General features: G+C 41.4%; 2 protein-coding genes across 5 annotated transcripts in view; both read left to right on the forward strand.

Annotated features, from left to right (window-relative positions):
• Positions 1-15,334, forward strand: part of WDR44 (WD repeat domain 44) — a 19,816-nt gene extending 4,482 nt beyond the window's left edge. Inside the window, exons 3-20 of the mRNA XM_015860411.2 lie at positions 1,645-1,719; positions 2,193-2,823; positions 3,490-3,620; positions 3,720-3,812; positions 4,488-4,624; positions 5,240-5,323; positions 5,593-5,699; positions 6,074-6,225; positions 7,644-7,782; positions 7,878-7,942; positions 9,099-9,212; positions 10,632-10,754; positions 11,325-11,516; positions 11,735-11,836; positions 12,501-12,616; positions 12,896-13,023; positions 13,731-13,862; positions 14,256-15,334. Of these exons, the coding sequence (XP_015715897.1) occupies positions 1,645-1,719; positions 2,193-2,823; positions 3,490-3,620; positions 3,720-3,812; positions 4,488-4,624; positions 5,240-5,323; positions 5,593-5,699; positions 6,074-6,225; positions 7,644-7,782; positions 7,878-7,942; positions 9,099-9,212; positions 10,632-10,754; positions 11,325-11,516; positions 11,735-11,836; positions 12,501-12,616; positions 12,896-13,023; positions 13,731-13,862; positions 14,256-14,350 (2,616 nt within the window). The 3' untranslated portion in view covers positions 14,351-15,334. The remainder of the gene's footprint in view (positions 1-1,644; positions 1,720-2,192; positions 2,824-3,489; positions 3,621-3,719; positions 3,813-4,487; positions 4,625-5,239; positions 5,324-5,592; positions 5,700-6,073; positions 6,226-7,643; positions 7,783-7,877; positions 7,943-9,098; positions 9,213-10,631; positions 10,755-11,324; positions 11,517-11,734; positions 11,837-12,500; positions 12,617-12,895; positions 13,024-13,730; positions 13,863-14,255) is intronic.
• Positions 15,335-19,067: 3,733 nt separating this feature from the next.
• DOCK11 (dedicator of cytokinesis 11) overlaps positions 19,068-21,626 on the forward strand; it is a 67,039-nt gene continuing 64,480 nt past the window's right edge. For all 4 annotated transcript variants that reach the window (XM_015860404.2, XM_015860400.2, XM_015860401.2 and 1 more), the window contains exon 1: positions 19,068-19,249. In XM_015860404.2, the coding sequence (XP_015715890.1) occupies positions 19,148-19,249 (102 nt within the window). In that variant the 5' untranslated portion in view covers positions 19,068-19,147. The remainder of the gene's footprint in view (positions 19,250-21,626) is intronic.

The following is a 21,626-nucleotide window of genomic DNA, read 5'->3' on the forward strand; positions in this document are numbered from 1 at the left end:
TAATACTTTAGACATGTAACATCCCTTTATTAAACCTTCCAAGAAATGTAGCTGTCATTCTGACTAAGCTCAGTGCAGCCAAACTAACCTGAATGTCTTGGCTGAAATGTAGAGGATTTTCATTATCAGGTTTTACACGTTAATTACAGCTCTTTCTTTTTTGTAAGCATCTGCCTAAGTCACTTTCTGAAGCTGAAACACTGTTCTCCCTCTGCCTGGTACCCTATCAGTTCTCTGAATGTGTGACTAATAGCATAGTTTGTCTTGGAGCAGGTAAGAAAGATTCCTGAAGTCCAAAGTCTAACAGGTGTGTGAGATTAAATCAACAATATTAGAAATTAATGGGTTACTGTAGGCACTGATTGCACTCCAATTCTTAAGTCGTGTCTTTGAAGATAAATGTTTGGTGATTAAAAACAAAAAGAGAACTTCTATTTAGAATAGAAAAAAAATGTGTGGAAGGTGGAGGAGAAGTGGACAGAGAGGAATAAGATTTTAATAATTACAGCTGTCTCTGCATGGGAGGGAGGAAGGCAGTAATCCTGTATCTCTGCTCAGGGTTATTTTTCAGTCCTGTGTTATGCCTCTATATAGATACACGTACCCTGATGTACCCAGTGTCTGTTGTTTCTGGGGCTACTAATCCATACGTATGATTGATTAAATATTATGCAATGCTTAAGACTCTTACGAGGACTTAAGAAATTATTTTGGCAAAAAACCCATTTTTACTGAATTATTCCTTGTTTAACAGGCTATGCCAAAGTGTTGTTGCTGTTTGTACATTTCTAAACTACACTTGAATTGCAGACTAACTTTGCATCGCTAGCGTAATATCCTAGTCATGCTGATGACGTCTATATAAAGTAAATAGTATACCAAACTTGGAATATTCATGCAGCTTTTCACCCAAATGTTCTGAAAATATTCTTGTGGGTTTTTTCTACTTAAGTCCAGTAATTCCATTTGTTTTGCTGCAGTTAATTTAGATTTCAGAAGGATCCACATGGAGATGACTGATAGCAAAAATAGACAGTGCTAGATGTAGTTGTTGTAGTTGAAGGTAAGGCTCCATCTCAGAACCACAAAGGCGTATTTATGACCACGTGATAGATCTGCCTGACTGAACCTGATTGTTTCTAATAATGTTTCTGTGATAAAAGATGATCAAACAGTTCTTGCATTCTTTCCCACAACCTACTGAAGAGCAAAATATGTTTTTGCAGCTTTTCTTTGCTCTAGATTCTTCAATGTGTATGTTTCTCTAATCCTCACACTGCCTTCAGTTTTATTTCAGTTGAGGCTGAACTCTCTTAAAGACATAGAACTTGCATCATTTATAAAATATGATTTTCCAAGTAAGGCATGTTTGTCTTGGAGTCTTTCAACAGACTCCTGTGCANGGTGAAATACCAAATGCCGAATGGCCTTTTGTTTAGTAATGTGCACGCTGATTTTGTGTGTGCCATTGTGAAATAATCTTCATGTGTACTGTGCATTACTTCTGCCAGATAGATGCTTATTCCATAATGGCTGAATATGTGGCTGCATTATTTTCCTTTATGCTTAATTCAGTTTGTTCAAGCTGTATGTAATCTTAGTCAAGAACTTCTCACCACCATTTTCCTATGCGTTTTTTTATAGGACGTGGACAGCAAACTGCACAAAGCTGGAAATGAAACCCTTGTACAAGAAATGAAGCAAGATGATTCGAAAGAGGTTAGTTATGCTGCTTTACGCTTCCATCCTCACACTGGAAATGTGAAATAACACTGAGGTGCCATCCAGAAACTAACAGAATGTGCGACTTTTGTTAGTGAGAGTATTCATCTAAAGCAAACATCAAGCAAAAGTATTCTAAAAATGTATTTAAGATGTGCTAGCATTGAATTATTGGGATCTTACATACTGGTACGTGAAATCTCAAACAGCTGAACAACTTTTGACACAGAAATAGCTATCTCAAACTAAAGAAGAAAGAAAGTAGTTCATTTTGTTTCATTGTTCAGACTCACCTATTCCTGCATGGAGGTTCTGGTCTCCAGAATTTTTGGTCAGAATATGTTTTGTTTAAAAGGTAACTTCTCAATGAAGAGTTTTTCTGGTTACTGTACAAAGGGAGTGGTAAGTGTTCCCTGGAAGCACCTACTGTTTAACAGTACAATGTTGTTTTCTTTTAATTTTTTCCTTAGATTATTGACAGTATTATAGAAGAAAGCCAGAAGGCGCAGCAACTAGATGATGATTCTTTGGCTTCTAGAGGGAACGGACTGACTGTTCCAGCTTCAGGTGCAAATGCTTGGATTGCTGGAGCAGGTATCATCAATAGCATTCCGGAAGTACCAGCAGCTAAAGCTTCGTTACGAGAAGATCCAAGTGAACCAGTGCATCAGAGTGTGTGTGAGGATGCTGAGTTGGAATCTGGGAAGCCTTTATTTACTTCTGAGGAACAGGAATCTGATAAACTAACAAAAGTAACAAATACAACTGACCATAAAAAGGATGAAACTGAAGCACAAAAAGAAACATCAAAAGATGAGGACATAACAGACAAGAAAGAGGCAAATACCTTAGAACAAGTGACTTCAGATTTATCTACCAAAGACCTTCCTACAACAGAAGAAATGCCTCCGGCAAAACCACCAAGGCAGCTTACTGTGGAACCCGATATAGTTGCTAGCACAAAGAAGCCTGTTCCAGCACGGCCACCACCTCCAACAAATGTTCCTCCTCCGAGACCACCACCACCTGCACGGCCTGCTCCACCACCCCGGAAAAAAAAGAGTGAACTGGATTTTGAAGTACAAAAACCTGTTTTAGAAGGCAAGTCATTTATTTAACTGGCTTCTGTTAGTTTTGTTTTCTGAGTGAAGGATTGTTTGATCTTGTATTTTCAGCTTAATTGACCTGTAAGCAAAGAAAAGCTTTAACAGTTCCAACTTCTTAACAGTGTTAAAAAATATATAAATATATAAATATATTATATTATATTATATATATAAATATATATAAATATATAATATTATATATGTAGCCTTTTGCATTACAAATGCTTCTATTTCATGGACTTTCCTGCAAACTAACACGTTTTACCAAAAGAGCTACTTATGCAGCAAGGAGAATTGGCCATGTCAGTGCAGAAACTAAGGGGAAAAAGAGACTTCAAATAAAGTATCTGTAATCTCTGTTATATTAGAAATACAAGTCAGGGTGTAGGCTGAGGGCTCATGAAAATGACTATCCTGGGTTAATAGGAAAATAACCAAGAGGGGAAAAACAATTTGCAAAACTGAAGAAGACTAAGTATGAAATCGCACCTATGCCTCCAGCTATATATGAACTGTGTAGCTGTTAGGACAGATTTAGTGGTGGTTGATGTAAAACTAATGAACAGAAAGTTGTTAGAGGTAATGTCAGGATTTGAGTAATCTCTGTAGCCTGTCCTTGGCTCTTGTTATGCTCTTTTTACTGATACAAATCTCTTTGCAGTTCCTCGAGAGAATTTCACAGCTGGTGGGCTTTTAACTCCAAGCGCAGTGGCAGAGGTCATGCCAAAGGATTCTCAGCCTTCTTTGGATTTGGCAAGTGCAACTAGCGGAGATAAAATAGTCACTGCACAGGTATTGGGAAATGGCTTCAAGTCTGAGAATCACAGTAACGTTTTCTGTCATTTCAGTGTTACAGTAGAGATTATGTATCTTTTGTCTGCAAATTTTCAGGAAAATGGAAAAGCAGCTGATGGCCAAACAACAAATGAAGTACTTGGACCACAAAGACCCAGATCTAATTCTGGAAGAGAACTCACAGATGAGGTATTAATAAAAGTGGTCTGTACGCAGTACTTTTTTGTGCTTGCTTTTTCCAGTCTGCAGAGTTAATTGCAGTATTCATACCTTGCTCCTGCATTCTGACCAATTATAAGCTGTGGCCAGAGGCTCAGATAGAAGGGATGGCATACTGGCTTTGTACATGTAAGGACTTTGTGGTTCTTGAGTCGTGTAGTGATGTTTTGAAGCATCAGCTGTAATGGGTCTGGGATGCTGTGAATTTGTGCTTGCAGCTGTGCAAACACTTTGCAAGGTTGGTGTGAGGGAACATTAGCAGAGTTGATAATATTTTCCTGCACAGAAAACAGGAAGAAGTCAGCAGCAAGAGAATGACGCCTGATACTGAGAAATAATTTATTCAGTTAATAACTTCAATTTATCCCAGTGATGTTATCAAACTGCTGTCAGCTTACTATTGCTCAGCAGGTGTATTTGTGCTCCAAAAAAACCTTTTTTATAGTACTCAATAGGTTTAAATACTCTTTACCTGTAGGCAAAGGTTCTTTGCGTGCTAACAGCAAGATTAGCTTGAGCTTTGTAAAATATAGTGAACAACATGATCTCTCACTACTGTAAGTGATCTGTAAGACCGCATGATTTCTGTTTTGCTTTTGATGTCTATTTGAGTCAGCTTGATTTCACACCATATTTTTTCCATAGGAAATTCTAGCGAGTGTAATGATAAAAAACCTTGACACAGGTGAAGAAATACCCTTGAGTTTGGCAGAAGAAAAGTTGCCAACGGGCATTAATCCTCTCACTTTGCATATCATGAGGAGAACTAAAGAATATGTCAGGTATGAATGATATATGAATAGCTTTAAACTCTTTCTGTCATAATTTTTGCATACAGAGGACAGCTTGTGCAGGAGTCCCAATCCAGTTGTCTCTAATTTGCATGTTTAATTCTCTGTTCTGTATGAACGAGGTTAGTTATTGAGGCAACAGAATTATTTGTGGTACTTTTCTACTGTAACTGAAAGTTGCTGATAGTATCACAGTGTGTGCCTGTGGTCACTGTAGCTGCTACTGGGAGGCTTTCCTGCTCTGTTTAGAGCTTTGGGCCTTTCTCATCTTTAAAACTGAATGTTGTTTTTTAAACTGAATTTTACATTTTGATGATCAGGAGATTATGTCAACTTAGAAACTGGACTTATTTCTAAGGCCTAGATTGATACATATTATATAAAAAAAAAAAAATTGAATTCTTTTTCTTTTTTGCACTGCTGTTTTATTTCAAAGTTCACTTCCATAGAACTGTTTCTTTGGCATCTAGGACATATATGCAGATATACTATCGAGATTTCTAAAAAGTGAAAGATCTGTTTTATTATTTGGTCCTACTTTACTAGTTTTTCACTGTTTAGATTAGTAAAGATTTCATACTGAACAACAGCTTCTATATTTCCTAGTAACGATGCAGCACAGTCTGATGATGAAGACAAAATGCAGACACAGCAGACAGATACTGATGGAGGAAGGTTGAAGCAGAAAACGTAAGATGCTGTTTCATGTCTCTGTGAATAAATGTCAGGTTTCATTTTAAGCTGAAACTACCCTTCTTAAATCCAAACAAGTTAAGTGGTATCTGAAATTATCTAAGCCTATTTTTCTGCAGTTAAACTGAAGATTACATGATTGCTGGCAAATTAAATGCTTATTTTTAGAAACAGTAGCAGAAAACAATAACAACTGTGTTGCAAATCAAAGGCACCAGTTCATAATAACAAAATATTGTGTTGAATAAATGCCCTTGCTTTTTAAGGACGCAGCTGAAAAAGTTCCTTGGCAAATCTGTAAAGCGCGCAAAGCACCTTGCAGAAGAGTATGGAGAACGTGCTGTAAATAAAGTCAAGAGTGTTCGAGATGAAGGTCAGTGACATGATTTTCTGTGCATTACCACGTTACCCTACCCACCAAGTACATCTGTTCACCCTTGGCCTTCTTAAATTCAAAGCTGGCTGAGGGGGGGTCGTACAGTGATGTATGCTACCTGAGTACAGTTGGCTTCTTCAAGTTTGTAGCTTGGTAGGCATTCTGAGGTTACAAGGCTGGTGTATGGGAAATTGGTAATCACAGCCTGAACCTCTGAGTAATCAGCTGATTAACAGTATTTTTGCTTCAAGATCTTACAACTGTTTATCAGAATTTGCTGATTCAAGACTAATCTGCCTCCAAAAGGTATTGGCACGTATTCTTGTTAGTAGAAACTGTGCTGCAACATTCGGAATTTGTTTTTCTCTTAGTCTTTCATACAGATCAAGATGATCCTTCTTCCAGTGATGATGAAGGGATGCCATATACAAGACCAGTTAAGTTCAAAGCAGCACATGGCTTCAAGGGACCTTATGACTTTGAACAAATTAAAGTTGTTCAGGATCTCAGTGGAGAGCATATGGTATGTCTTACACTTCCTTTCCACCTATGGCTTTGTTGAAACTGTTCAGCCTAAAGTTCAACTTTTAGACTTCATCTACTTGATGACCTTCAGAAATGACTGTCATACTTCTTCCTGAAGGTCAGTTCCACTCTGTAAAATTAGTATTCTGGCAAGAACCAACTTGACTGGTTTGATCAAATTTTTCAGGGAAGAGGGTGATCGCATAATTGAGCATGAGAGCTTCTCCAGAAGTTTTCCTCAAAAGAATTTGTGTTGTGTGGTATTTGTTTTCCTGATTTCTGTAACTAGAAATGTAAGCCAAAAATAGGCTATGATCCACTAACAGAAGGGAGCACAGAGCAGCAAATTTGACCCAGTCAGCAGAAACTGAACTTATGTGCCTGTGAGAAATACAAACATAATTAGTGAACTAAAATACCAGATAAGTTCTGCAGGCAGAAGTGGGAACAGATTAATATGATGTGTGAACTGGAATGATGAGGATGGAAGAGTCTGGAATGTGATACTTTGAATGAGGCAACTGTGGAGGGTGAGCAGCAAAACCTCCCATCTGTCACTATTTGTGGTGCTTCACGCTCACCTATGGAGTCTGAAATGCATTCATTCTAGTATTTGACTCCCAGGTACTTTTGCTGACAGCAGCTGTGACAACAATTGAAGCTGTCTCTCATCTTAAAGCATTAGGCTTATGGTAATGGCATTTAGCAGTCAGTTTGATTGGAGAGTTCAAACCTGTCCTCCAAAACAAACGTTTCTAGTCCTGAAGGCTATGCATCTGTGTCAGTTTCTATCAAGCCAGTAGTTGAGTTCTTAAACCAAGAAAGTTCCCCAAGAGCATTTTAAAAGGGAGCTAGGTTGGCATGGTTGAATACCTTGTATCTGTTCATTAAATAGCAAGGAGAAGATGGAATATTGCTTGAGTGGTACTCTTTGGACTTTGCACTGGATAAAGAATTGTCACAAGTTTTGCAAAATCTTCTTTTAATGTATGTACATAGTACTTGTTTAGGGTATCAGAATTGTTGTAAACAAGCATGATTCCTCCAAGGGGAAAAACTGAAATGATACCACAGGTTGAGCTGGGATAAACTTCAAGCATAGCTACAAATACTCGCTGCTTTTGCACATCAACTCTGCCTTGCTGACCATTAGTAAGCTTACCAGTTTCATGTAGAACACTGTGGTGGCACTGAGCTCCCTTAAAACTTCTCTTCTACGGCATTCTGCCCTGTATGGTCACTCTTTCAAACTTTTTGCAAAGCGTGTTACAGTATCCACCAGTTTTAACCATTACCTTTTAGTGCCTCAGTCTGCAGTTTGTTTCTGTGTATGTCCTGAATCACATCTGTTGATATTATAGAAAAGCATTTTTTTTGTATGGAAAGGCTTGAACCATGATCTCTTTATTTGAACAGGGTGCTGTTTGGACAATGAAATTCTCTCACTGCGGTCGATTACTTGCGTCTGCAGGACAGGACAATGTAGTGAGAATATGGGTTTTAAAAAATGCTTTTGACTACTTCAATAATATGCGGATGAAATACAACACAGAAGGTAACATTCCATATACTGCTGGAGTTGTAGAACATTAGAAATTCTAATGATGTAGGAACTTAGTGCTGATTATGAAACTTCTGCTTCTGTTCTAGGCCGTGTCTCGCCTTCCCCATCTCAAGAGAGTCTCAATTCTTCGAAGTCTGACACTGATGCAGGGGTATGTACACTAGTTATTGAGAAAAGAAGATGTGGTTGCACCGTTCTGTAATGCCAGATCTTCATCATTACTTTATCCATTTTAAATTGTTCTTAGCCCGAAGTGTAGACAAAATGTTTTGTCAATATTCTTCAGTCAAATACTGTTATCCCACGTATCTGGGAAGCAAACAAGAAACCAAGTCACTAAACTTAATACATTTTGAAGTCTGCATTGCTTCACTGTGGCCTTCTGCAATTAACTTATCTCTCAGAGTAGGTTTCTGGAAGAGATGCTAAAGGGGAAAAAACACTATTGAACTACCTGGTGTAGTGTTTTGCCTTCAGAGCATTACTTACAGTTAACATCCAGCTTCATATTCTCCTTTCTGAGAAAGGCCAAGCTGAGCAATAGCATATCAGACGGCTGATAGAGCATGATGTTGTTTACACATCTGCATAGAATAAAATGGAATGTTACAGAGCAGAAGTGTTAAGACATTACTTATAGAGTGTTCAGATACTTTCCTAATCTTGCCATTAAAATCAATACGTTCAGGATTTTTCTGTTTTCAGTAGTGTAAGAAACAAATGATAAAACCAGGGTTTAATAGAAGATTTTTAGCAGCAATATCATTTAATGTATGCTTTAGGTGGGGGGAGGAATCTGCCCTTACCCTTAGGTAAGTGAAAGGGCCATGTACACCAGTGGTGTTGTTTTAGGTCTATTTTTACATGAGCTTTTGTATGGGAAATTCTAGTTTCTGTTTTGTCACCTGTGTGTGCTGAAAGGCCCTTTTGTTAGGAAGTTGGCATTCTTGATGTGTTAGAACACTGAAGCTTAACTCATAGTTTATTTTCTACATTACAATACGCTTTTCAAATTTGGTGTGCTTGATTCCAAAAGATTCTTTGAACGTTTGCTTAAATTGCTGTCAAGTTGATTGAATAAAAGCTGTATTGCTGGACAGTGTGGAGCTGCTTGGTTTTGGCATTTCAAGGCGATGTTTCACAGTCTTTGTGCTTTAAAACTACTGTGTTTATTGGTGCAACGTTATTTTGTATAATTTAAGAGTTCTTCAAGTTGTTATGGGCCCTATGCTTCCTGTAAGCAGTAACTACTTGCTTTAAGTTTTCCAGCTAACATTTTCTTGTGTTTCTTTACCTTTTTCTGACAGATTTGCAGTGGAGTTGATGAAGACCCAGATGATAAAAATGCCCCATTTCGTCAACGGCCATTTTGCAAATACAAAGGGCATACAGCAGATCTTCTTGATCTTTCGTGGTCTAAAGTAAGGCACTTTAATACAGGCTGCACAGTTCTCCTGTGTTTTCATTGTTCTCTTATATCAAATGCCATTGGAGCTGTATATCTGAACAATATGAAACGATCATTGAATGTAAGAGACGGGGTTTGCAGAAACATCACTCCATCTGGAACAGCTGCAATAAAAGGAACTAACTTCTTGGACATCTCTAATTAAGGTTTTTAAATAAACAAGCTGGTAATACAGTTATGATGTATTGTATTTTGGTACCGAAGTAAGTTAAAATGTTTAGAGTTGGAGGAAAGGAATTTTCACCGAGCTATTCTGCCTTTTCTGATTTATGGAGTTAATGGCTTTTCTTGCCTTCTGTGTGCTTCACTGTTTTTATGTAAAGCGTACAGATTCTTAACTATCAAAGTCTTTCATGCAAACATCATTTGAGTAATTCTCCATGTTGGAAGACTGTTGCCATTTTGTTGAAGGTTGCAGTCTGGTTGCAGGATCTCAGGAGAGGCTCTCAGCCCTTCTCTGGAACTTGTTGTGCTGATTTTCTCATGACTGCTTTTCTAAGTACACATTTCCACTTAGATTCTTACAGAAAAAATTTATAGCTGAGCTTTGGTGTTCTGGGCTTGAGGAAAGCACCACTCAGTAATGGAAATTGGGATAAAACATTTCTATCTGAAAGAATAAAATGTTGAATTTCATGGAAAGGGAGAAATTGATGAGACCTGTTTCTGTTCTGTTTTTCATCCAGAGGGTGGTGAGGCACTGGAACAGGTTGCCCAAGGAGGCTGTGGATGCCCCATCCCTGCAGGCATTCAAGGCCAGGCTGGATGTGGCTCTGGGCAGCCTGGGCTGGCAGTTGGCAACCCTGCATATGGTGGGGAGGTTGAAACTGGATGATCATTATGGTCCGTTTCAACCCAGGCCATTCTATGATTAGCATTTAGGATACCACATTAAAGGAAACTTGATTTCTGAAGAGTTGCCTTTCCTGAAATGTGTTGTGAATAGATGTTTTTTTTTCTTGTATTTGCCTGTGAGAGTAGGCAGTCCTGATGGCATGCTGTTGTATAAAGAAGCTTCAGAAATCTCTGCAGTCCCACCCAATTTTGTTCTGTAGTGGGGGGTGGGGAGCCTGTTAACGTTGGTGTTGTATTCATTACAATTACAGTCAGTGCCCTAGAAATGTTGTGCTTAAAAAAAAAACTGCAGCATCTCAGCAAGTTACGTAAGTTGGTAAAACAGTGTTAAATGAAAACTAGTAAATATATTAATCACTGATCAAACATGAAAGCTTTGTTGAGCTGATGCTTTTTGCAGTTGCAAGAAAGCTGTGTAAAGCATTATAATTCAAGCAAAAACGCATGGTATCAGATTGCTTCTGTATTTTGTTACTTCTGTGCCCTTTAGTAACCATGGAATCTCCCTTTTCCACAGAATTACTTTTTGCTTTCTTCTTCTATGGACAAAACTGTCCGTTTATGGCACATATCAAGAAGAGAATGTCTGTGTTGTTTCCAGCATATAGACTTTGTCACTGCTATAGCCTTTCATCCAAGGGTAAGTGTAATCCTCTTGTTTCTTCTAGAGGCAGAATTTGAGATTCTTACTCCTTTATTTATAACTTTAAAAAAACTTCGAATAATAGTTTGTTTGGTCTAAAAGTATCACATTTAATAATATTCTAGAACAGCGTTTTCATGTTCAGTGAATGTAACCAGGAGTGTCCATGTTTCACCATTTGTAGGAATAAGATGGAAATTGAACTGTCTGTAGGCTAACAGCATCACAGCTGGCTTACTTTGGAATAACTCAGCTGACAGGGTTAGCTTTTTTTCAGCTTGTGCTTGGAAGAAAAGTTGTAATTGTAACAGTGAGCAGTGCTCCAGAATGAGGTGCTTTGTTTGGAAGGCTGCGTATGTGTAATATTGTAAAAAATCTAAGAAATTAAACTTCATTTGCCTGTAACTTTAATACCGTCTTTTCAGTCATCATAAACTTCATAATCAACACATTTAGGGGATTCTGCAAGAAAGTTTGGAAATTATATGGGATGGTTTTACAGAAATATGAATGCTCATAGGCCGTGCTTATAGCACAAGCAGAGATTAATGCAGTGTGTTTTCTCAGGACGACAGGTACTTCTTAAGTGGCTCACTGGATGGGAAACTCCGACTCTGGAACATTCCTGACAAAAAAGTGGCATTATGGAATGAAGTGGATGGGCAGACAAAATTGATTACAGCTGCCAACTTCTGTCAGAATGGCAAATATGCAGTAATAGGCACATATGATGGAAGATGCATCTTCTATGACACAGAGGTAAGGAAGTTTTTAGATTGTTTTCTTATATTAAGCAATAAACAGATTTATAAAAGTCAAGCTTGTTCAGTATCAAGAGATAGTTGATACTGAACTGTTAGAACCTGAAGAAAGCTAGGTACTGAAGAAGCCTGTTAGAACCTGAAGCAAAATAGTGTTTTAAACTGAAGTTTTCACCAAATAATTTGAAATAAGCATAAATTTTAATTTCTTTTCAGCACTTGAAGTACCATACTCAAATACATGTGCGTTCTACCAGAGGCCGAAATAGAGTTGGAAGGAAAATTACTGGCATTGAACCCTTGCCTGGAGAAAATAAGGTACTGTGTTTCAGTAAAAGCTTGTCTTGATATTGGAGTCTTGCATTTGTATCTAATGCTCATTAAGTTTGTTTTGTTTGCTGTAACCAACTTAAATCAGGATTCTTTTTATACTCTTAAAATGAAATTGCTTTTGCTCCTGTTATGCTGTAGAATACTGACTGGTGATGAAATATGTTTAGTGATACTCTGTTCTGATTAATGTAAAGCTGAGAAAATGTTTATAGATTAAATGGCTTTCAGCCAATATTGCTTTGGCGTAACTAATGTCTCCAAATTTAATATTCATGTGGAAACATTATTCATTCTTCACCCTCATTCTTGAGGTGTTCAAGGCCAGGTTAGATGGGGCCCTGGGCAGCCTGGTCTGGTATTATATGTGGAGGTTGGCAGCCCCTGCCTGTGGTGGGGTGGGGGGAGTTGGAGATCATGATCCTTGAGGTTCCTTTCAACCCAAGCTGTTCTGTGATTCATACAGAAGCTGAAAAAATGCTGAAAGCTCAAGGTAGATATTCAGAAAGGTGTACTCTGTTCTTTGGAATCAGTCCTTTTGCTTGGCTTTGCTCTGAAGTCTTGTGTCAAAAGGTGGAGAATGAGCTCTTGTTGCTCCTTCGTGGACATGCTAATTACTTCCACTTCTAATTTTTCTTTCATTTCTTTCTAGATACTGGTGACGTCTAATGATTCCAGAATTAGATTGTACGACCTAAGAGATCTGTCTTTGTCTATGAAATACAAAGGTTACGTCAACAGCAGCAGCCAAATCAAAGCCAGCTTTAGGTAAGACAGTAATGGGGCAAGGTTGTTGTTGAATTTTAGTGGTACCATGGATGAAGTACAGAGGCTTTTGTTTGAATAGTTTGTATACCTTGGTACAGATCTGAGCCTCTGAAATATCTTTCAGCTCAGAATACAAAGGTAACTGAAGGCTGTAATTCTACAATAAGATTCTGTGAACTTAGTCTGACTGCACTTGCAAAGCTGCATGTGATCTGAAGAGCCGCTATAACACTTGAGCATCCAATGAAAGTCATGTTTTTTCCTTCTTTCTATCTTAAGCCATGACTTTACGTACATTGTAAGCGGTTCAGAAGATAAATATGTTTATATTTGGAGTACCTACCATGACTTGAGCAAGTTTACATCTGTAAGAAGAGACCGTAATGACTTCTGGGAAGGCATTAAAGGTAAAAAGTCATTTTTTTATTAAGATTAAAAGATTAAAAAATAAAAAACTGGAAGACAAATATTCTTCTGAGCAGGACTGTTCGTTTAGTTTGAAGCAATTATTTACATTTTAAAAGCAAGGTGCATTGTAATTTTGGGGTTCTTAATAAGTGGACTCAAAAACCTGATCCTCAGCAGACTGATACATGTGATTAGGATGCATGGTTGGGATGGAAAGAGCTGATGTAGCTTGGAGCTTTTCCAGCTTCAGTCAGATTCTGAATGAATGTCATGTTTCACTGGCAGAGCTGAGTTGTGCAATCAAAACACTTATCAGCCCTTAGATCCCCTATGGAAAAGTGACTTTGAAAACAAATGCAAACATTTATTTACTTCCTTTTTTTTGTCATGTAATGAAAGAAAAAGAGCAGCTTTTCTGTTTATCCAGCCTCATCACCACTCAGTACATGGGGTTATTGGGAAATGCAGGACAGTGTTTATATTGAATGTGCTCTGGAGCTCTTGCCAATTAGTTGTGGGCTCTTAAAGGAGCTTCAGAGGAGCCTCAACGCTGTAAAACAATGATAATCATTCCTTGAATTATGAATGTACTCAGTGCAGCTAACACTGGCATTCTTAGGCGTTTGCTAAAATGTGTGCCTGCTGATCTTGTCAAATGAGCGGTCCCTTGAAACAAGGTAATCAAAATTGGATTGTCTTTCTGAAGCCCACAATGCAGTGGTCACCTCTGCGATTTTTGCTCCCAATCCTGGCTTGATGGTGTCACTGGAAACTTCTGATAAGCAAGAAGCTGAAAGTAAAGGAGAAGATTCTGAAACAGCAGACACCATTCCCTCTGGTAAGTGTTTAAGATGGCCTCTGATTGATGCCATAATAGAAGAAGAATACTTTCAATTTGGGAGGGATGTTTCTTTGGAAGAGGAGTCCTTACAAAGGGCATGAATGTTCTGGACATCTGGACTGCGATTACACCATTAAAATCCAAGGACAGGAAGTGAAGGCTGTAATTGTTGCCCAGTGTATTTTGGCAGTATTCTTGTTAACTTGAGCTGCCAGGAGGTCCAGCTCTAGCTTGTCTATAATACGAAAGTCCCTTTCTTAGAAATGCAGATGTTTCTTGAAGAAGTGCATAGATAATAAGGGTGTGCTGGAGAAGGAGGAGCATCAGCGATTCTTTAAATGAGGGCTTGATTTATTTTTAAGAAATAACAGATTATTCTCTTTCCTTAAGGAGCACTGAAGACAGATCACACAGAAGTGCTTTTATCGGCTGACTTCACTGGAGCAATCAAAGTCTTCATTAACAAAAAGAAATGTGTATCTTAATTGTTTTGCAACTGACAGTATAAAACCATGGTACTGTGGGGTTAAAATTCCATAAACAATGCGGGCGAAAGCAGAGTATCTAATATAATAATGTTACAGGCTGATTTATTATGAAAATCTTTATTTTATGGCTACTTGAATATTGGATTCATGGAAAGCAGCGTCTACCTAATTAACGCTTTGGCTTGTAGAATAGAAGGGACTGTGTAAGAATAATGCTGCCAAACGTTAGACTCTAAACTTTATGAAAGGAGGTATTTTGTGATGTCGTTGTGAACCTGCACAGGTTTCTGCACGAAAACATCTTCACATCTGTGTGTGCCTTTTGGTTACATGCACTAAGTTTAAAATCCATTGGAGATTTTGGCATCTCCTATGGCCACCAGGTGTTGGGAGTGGTGAAGGTGGAGGAATGGCTGAGAAAATGCCGAGTGATTCGGTCTGATCTTTGCACAAAACCCCATTTGAGAAAGATCCTGAATCTGTAGTAGCTGTTGTTCAGAGTTTTAAGTTATGCAAGTCTTTTTGATGGGTCAGCAGCAACGTGTAAATGTTTTTATAAATTTCTCAACTTCAGGACGTGAACTTTTTTTGTTGTCTTTTAAGTGTTGTGGACTTTAGATTCCTTTCTTATATATAATTTTTTGCACACTGGAGCACAATACTTGTGTAAAGAATCCTCTCATTCCTTGTTCACGGGCACCAGAAATATGTTCACCTTCCAGATAAAATTAAGCTGCATTAGAAAAGTTCTTCTATTTTACAACTGTGTAAAATAAACTGTTTACATTTTTTAAGCATTGTAGCTTAAAGTTTTAAGTTCTTGTTTGTTTGTTTAGTGCCACTGAATTTTGGAAGTCTTTGTAAATATTCATATAAAACACCTATGAAGTAACATTCTGGGCACCGTAACCCATGAAATGTTATTGATGGTCAAGTGTTTCAGAGAAAAAATGTCATTAAACTTGGTCACACACTTGGAAAGTGTTGCTTCTTTTCCATTTTGATGCCTGAATTTGCCATTTGTCGTAATAATGTTGGCTGCTTTATGACATCATTGATCTTGCATGCTTGTTTTTCTTTTTAGTTCCATTTTGTCCCATCCTGTCACTTTCTTAACAGCTCTGTCATGAGGAGTGGAGAACCGGGGCCTGCTATGGAGCAGAATGAAAGCTGTTGACATCTATGTAATCCAGAATATGCTTATAAAATACAATTGAGAATTTCCAGGAGACAGAAGTAAGGATATGTATGAATTAACACAAGCACATCCCAGGAATCCACTGAGTGAGCTGTCTGTAGTATCAAACAATACAAATGCTTCCCTTCAAGACCTAATTTCTACTGTAGCTGGCTCCTGTCACTGTTTATTCTGGCAGCAAGCAGCTATGACTGGAAACAAAGTTGTTTATCTACTACCTGAGTCTGTGAGAGTCACTGAGACACTTTGTCTCGTCAAGTTGTTGCATGTGCAAAGAACAGAAACAACAGTATTCAGAGCGGCTCTAAGAAGGAAGGCAGCAGACTGCAGCAGCTTCTGTTGTGACAGGACATGGAGAAATGGTCCCAAACTAAAACAGGCAAGATTTAGAATTGGCTACAAGTTGGTTATGCTGAGTGTAGTTAAGCTCTGGAACAGGTTGCCCAGAGGTGGTGGTGGATGCCCTGTTGCTGGAGACAGGGCTGGATGGGGCTCTGAGCAATCAGATTGAGGTGTATGTCCTGTTCGTTGCAGGGGAGTTGGGATGGATGGCCCTTAAAGATCCCTTCCAGCTCAAATTAATTTGTATTTTGGCAATGTCCATCTTCTATATGTATCTTTTTTCCGCTAATTATAGGTAATTATATATATATTTTTTTTTTTTTGAGATCTGCATATCGGCACAATGGTTTTGGTTTGTTCTGTGAATATAGGAACAAACTGGATGGCTGTTGGCAGCTGTTGACTGGTTCTCAATACGTGGTGCTGGGGCTGTGCTTCACGGTTCTTTATGCTAATGGCTACAGCTACTAACTGCTTTCCTAGTGTTTTTCTAATAGTAGTGGCTTGCTACTGGGAAACTGCTAAGGCAGTTTTTCAGTTTTTGTGATTAGAAAGTGGCCCTTTTCCCATGTGTGCTTCAATGGCAATTCAGGCTTCTGTGTGGAAATCAGATCAGAATATAATGCTAAGTATGTGGAGCACATAAAACTCGTGAATTTTGCCTACGCTCCGCTTTTCTGTTTGGGGGTTCAGAAATCCTGAAGCAGCGTATGAGATTTGTGTTCCTCCTGTCCTTGAGGAGCTGTGGCCGTGCAATCCTGGCTAAGTCAGCAGAGGGCAGCCCTTTAACAGCAAGGAGCTCTTAGCCCAAAGGTAGCATCGATGTGCTGCTGCACAGCTGGAATATGCTCCCAGAAATAGTTCAGTGAGGAAAGTGAAGTTGTAATGGTTCTCATAACTGTTCCTCCCAGCAAAAAAGTCATGCCTGGGTCTGGGTCTGAATCATGCTGGCTCAGTGCAGGAATGCAGGCCTCTATCCAACCAAGTGAAGCAACGGGATTAATCACCTACTTACGGTTAATCACTTAGTTAAGTGTTTTTCTGGGATAGGCCCATTTGAAGGTGATAAATAGGCACACACTGCAGCGAAGACAGCACAAAACAGGATTATTTTCTAATGATATTACCTGTCTTTTTACCTTGGATGGCATGTGAGAAATGAAGCCCTAAGCCTGCCTCTAACCCTACGGCTTGTCTGATGGGTTCTCAGTGATGACCCAGGAGCCCCATATGTAGGGTTTCAGATTTTCTATCGGGGTCAGCTGCAAACTGGTGAGTCAGGCAAAAAAAAACTGGTTGCTTTAGCTCATCTTCCATGCTACGGAAGGCGGTAGTTCAGACACTTGTAAGAAATGCACTGGAAAAAAGAAACCCTATTATTTTACCAAACCATGTTTTGAAGAGTAGAAATAGTAGTGATCCCAATGATGACTGCATTTTGTAAGCAGGCCTGTGTTTTCTGTCCTTTCCTGGGAACAGAACAACCCTGGAGACCTCGATAGGTGAAAATGTTGAGGCTGTGAGTTCGAGAAAGTTGTGCTTTCTGAGGTGCCCTGAGCAGTTCCATGGTGCCTCCAGAATCTTGCTGTGTTCTCACATGTCGCTGCAGTGCTGATAAACTACCCCTGACCTTTTTCCCCCCGTGGTAAAGCAGACTACAGCTGCAAGCCTTGCAACCTTGGGCTTCCTCTTGTAGTAATGCTGTGGCTTCTGTTATCTGCCTTAGTGATTGTTGTGCTTGAGACTTTTATTCTGATGTTCAGCCTTCCTGAGATAGAGCTTTCTGCATGTTGTTCTCATGTCATGTGTCCTCACTGCTTCTATTTTCCTTTTGTTTCCATGCTTAGCTGCACAAAACGGCCTCAGTTTGCTGGCTCTTCCTTGGCTCAGCTGAGTGGGATGGTGACTGGGCACAGCCCCTTGCAGGCACTGCATCAAGCTCATAACCTCACTGGGAACTTCTTGCTTCTGACTGCATAAACAAGGGGTGGGTACCCTAGGGATCATTTTATTTCCTGTCAAATAACCCATCTTGGTGCTGCTCTCAGAGCTTTCCCTAATCTAACAAACCAAAGGTAGGAAACAGTACTGCTGTGAGTGCTGGTTCCCCATCACTGGTGTTGCACTGGTTCTTGCTCTCCAATGGGGCCCAGGCTGTGTGAGCTCTCTCCTGCAGGCAGGGTGAGCAGGACTGCCCTGCTCTGGGGCCAGCAGCCATATAGAGACTGGTGAAATCTCTACAATGCCTTTGGCAGTAGGGATAAGGAAGTGAACCTCGGTGCTCCGCAGCTGGAATTGTTTGTCACAAAGCTTTCTGCTTCCTTACAACTAGTTTAGACAGATTCTGAAAAGCCTTAAGGAGAGATGTTTGTGCAAATGCTAATGCTCCAGCTATTAAACTTCCTCCTTTTCTGTCCTTCATCTAGATATTTCATAATCATGTATAAACTGTTGGATTTGTTTTGCCTCTGCTGTGGAAGATCAGAGTGGTGTTTAATATGAAATGGTGTCTGCTGCCCCTTCCATGAACTGCTAAAAAGCAGAACAATAACTGGCTCGTATGCTTTAGGAGTCATAAATAACAGATTCTGTGGTGTGGATCATAATAGCTGTATTCATTGGCTCTCATAATCTAAACAGTTTCTCTGTATGTTGTGTGACTTACAGCATGCTGATAATTCCAGCATGGTGCTTGTAAATAGGATTCAATCAGCCACAGCACACAACATGTGCAAATTCTTTGGACACATAGAGTGGCCTGGGTTGCAAAGGACCACAATGACCATCCAGTCCCAACCCCCTGCTATGTGCAGGGTCACCATCCAGCAGCCCAGGCTGCCCAGAGCCACATCCAGCCTGGCCTTGAATGCCTGCAGGGATGGGGCATCCACAGCCTCCCTGGTGTCACCACCCTTTGGGTGACGGTAGGGCAGCGCTATCTCCAGGATCTCGTCCTGTTGGATGCTTATCCTTACAGGAAGGCAGCAGGGACGCACTTTGGCGAGGGCTGCGTGCGGAGCACCAGCCCTAACGGCACGGAAACCCCCGTAAGCCCGGCTCTTTGCGACCGGGGAGCGCCCAGCACCTGCTAAAGGGACAAAGCGGGGCCGGGCCGGGGCGGGGGCTGAGCTCGGTCCCTCCTCTTCCCCGCCCGCCGCTCAGCGGCTCCGCCCGGCCCGGCCCCGCCCGGCGCTGGGAGGCAGCAGCCCGCGGCGCGGCCCCGCTCGGCTCGGATCCGCTCGGACCATGTCGCCATGTCGGAAGTGAGGAAGTTCACGAAGCGGCTGAGTAAGCCCGGCACGGCGGCCGAGCTCCGGCAGAGCGTCTCGGAGGCGGTGCGAAGCTCCTTCGTGCTGGTGAGTGGCAAAGCGGGGAGCCCCGGTTCGGTACGGAGCGATACGGCGCGGCGGTACCTTGGGCAGCTCCCAGCCCAGGGGAGCGGCGGCGGAAGAGGCAGAGATGGGCAGGGGATGCTCAGAGCGGGGGAAGAGGAAAGGGATGGCGGGGGATGGAGTGCGCTGGGCTGGGGAGAAGGGCCGGGCAGGGCGCGGCTGAGCCGGGCAGGAGATGGGGGAGGGCGGGGCAGGAGCGCGATGCCCTCCTCGGGTACCCCTTCCTATGGGTTGTGATGTATTCAGCTCCGCTTGCTGCCTGCCATCTCCGTGCCCATCTGAATGTGCTACAGAGGTGTGAGGATCGCAGGAACCGATGCTTCTGTCACCTTGCGTTACTTAGGTGGTACTTGTTTGGTGGGAGCACAAATCAATGAGGATCCATCTGTGGGGGGCAGTGAGCAAACATAATGGAGCTCATGCTGGTGGGGTGCAGGCATGGTGAAGGTGATAAGCAAACAGGGTGGGACTGAAGGATACAGCCTGGCAAGAGCCACATTGGGCATTGCTGTGAGCATCCCAGGAACTGTGCCTCAGCATCTGGGATGAAAGCCACGTGCTTTGTCGGATGCGTTTCATCCCTCCATGTGGGATGCTGCAGCAGGTTGTCTTTGTTGTGTGCACAGCTGTGCAAATGTTGGCTGCGATACCCCGGGGGGATGCTGGGGGCAGTTCAAAGCTTCCCTGAGCTCTGTTGGATGTGTTTCACTATTGCTCATTGAATTACTCTAGCGTGCAATCACACTTGACCTTGACTTTGATGGAAGGTTAGGAAACAGGACATGCAGAAAGTGCAGTGCAAGTTGAGTGAATAAATCCTGTTTGTTCTCAAGTAGTACATTAAGTACGTTATTTGTGTGAGCCAAATAGATGCAGGGTTTTAAAAGTTCTTAATGAAATAGAGTTTTTGTGTAAATTTACTCATTCCTAAGGCCAAACAAAGTCATGGTGACAATCCAGCCTGGTTTCCTTCTGCCAATGCTGTTGTTTCCTACGTCCTTACAGGCTCCCGTGGGGTTTGCTTTCACTCTTTCATCAATACATACAGATAAATGCTTCATAATAACTGATAGAACCTCTTGTTTAGAACCTCAAGAGCTTTGGTGTCCTACAGGCAAATGCTGGCACAATGTCTGTGCCGTGTGCCCTCTGTCAGAGCCTGGAGGGATGGATGGGATTGCAGATGGAAATAAATGAAACCCTGACAGCAGCCTACGGGAGCTGGCAGGGTTCAGCAGCCACTGTCTTTCTGAGCCTCTCCAGGGTTTCATTGCCTGCACCACCTCTGCCAGCTCTCTCTCATTCTCTTTCAGAATGGCAAATCCCCAGAGCTGCTGCTCTGCTCACTGTGTTTGCAGCCAAGCACCAGAGGAGGATGGGGCAGGTGGCTCTGATTCCTGCTCTTGGCAGAGTTTCCTGCTTTTGACAGTTCAGCAATAAAGGGATGAATCCCAGCACTTCTGCATCCCTAGGAAGAGCCATAGGGTACTGCAGCCTATGGAGAGTGGGAAAGGAGGTGTGTGAGCTTAAAGGACTGTCTTGGTTAGCACTTCAGATGCCCTCGGTGATGATGGCTGAGGAGCATACTCCTCAGGTTGCTCCATGGAAAAGGTGGTTCCTCTCCCTCCACCCTTGGTAAGAAAGGGATGGGATTGGTGTCCAGAGGAAACTACAAGGGGGAGCATGGATGAGAGCAAAGTGTGGGGCATAGATCTGTGTGCACCAGAGCACTCATCTGCCTCCCAAGAGAGTGGATGCTATAAAGCTCTATCACTATGTGCTGGAGTTCAGCACTTTGAGCACCCAGAGCACTCCCTCAGGAGGAGGAGCTGTCTGGAATAAGAAGCCATTTGCAGTCTGTGGATGAAATGCTGCTAAATGAAAACATCTCTGTGAGGAAAACCTTTAACGTCATGGAAAAGGTCAGCCTGCACGGAGCTGTAATTTGTGTGTTAGAGGAGATGCAGCTCCAGGCAGGAACACCGCGATGCTGCAAGGCAGAGAGGCAGCTCCCAAAGCATGGTCCTGCAGGTGCAGTGCAGCTCGTGTTGTGCTCTTTCTGTTCCTGGTTCCCCAGTTATACTGGTAGAGCAGAAGGAGAATTTTTATTCTTCTCTTTGGTGTGCAAACCTGGAGTCAAGTCAGTCAGGGCTTGGGTGGTAACTTCACTCCTTTGTGTCTGTGAAAGAGATGGGATGAAAAGAGCCACGGGGATCTGTCCCGTGCTTCACTCCAGCCTTCCCCAGGTGTCCTGGGGTACCTGTGTCCCTCCTTTGCACCAGTTACTGGGGTGCAGTCAGTGCTGCTCTTGTTACAAGTGGGGCTGTACTCCTGATCTGTA

This window comes from Coturnix japonica, chromosome 4 (assembly GCF_001577835.2).
Source record: "Coturnix japonica isolate 7356 chromosome 4, Coturnix japonica 2.1, whole genome shotgun sequence".
NCBI classification, from domain to species: domain Eukaryota; kingdom Metazoa; phylum Chordata; class Aves; order Galliformes; family Phasianidae; genus Coturnix; species Coturnix japonica.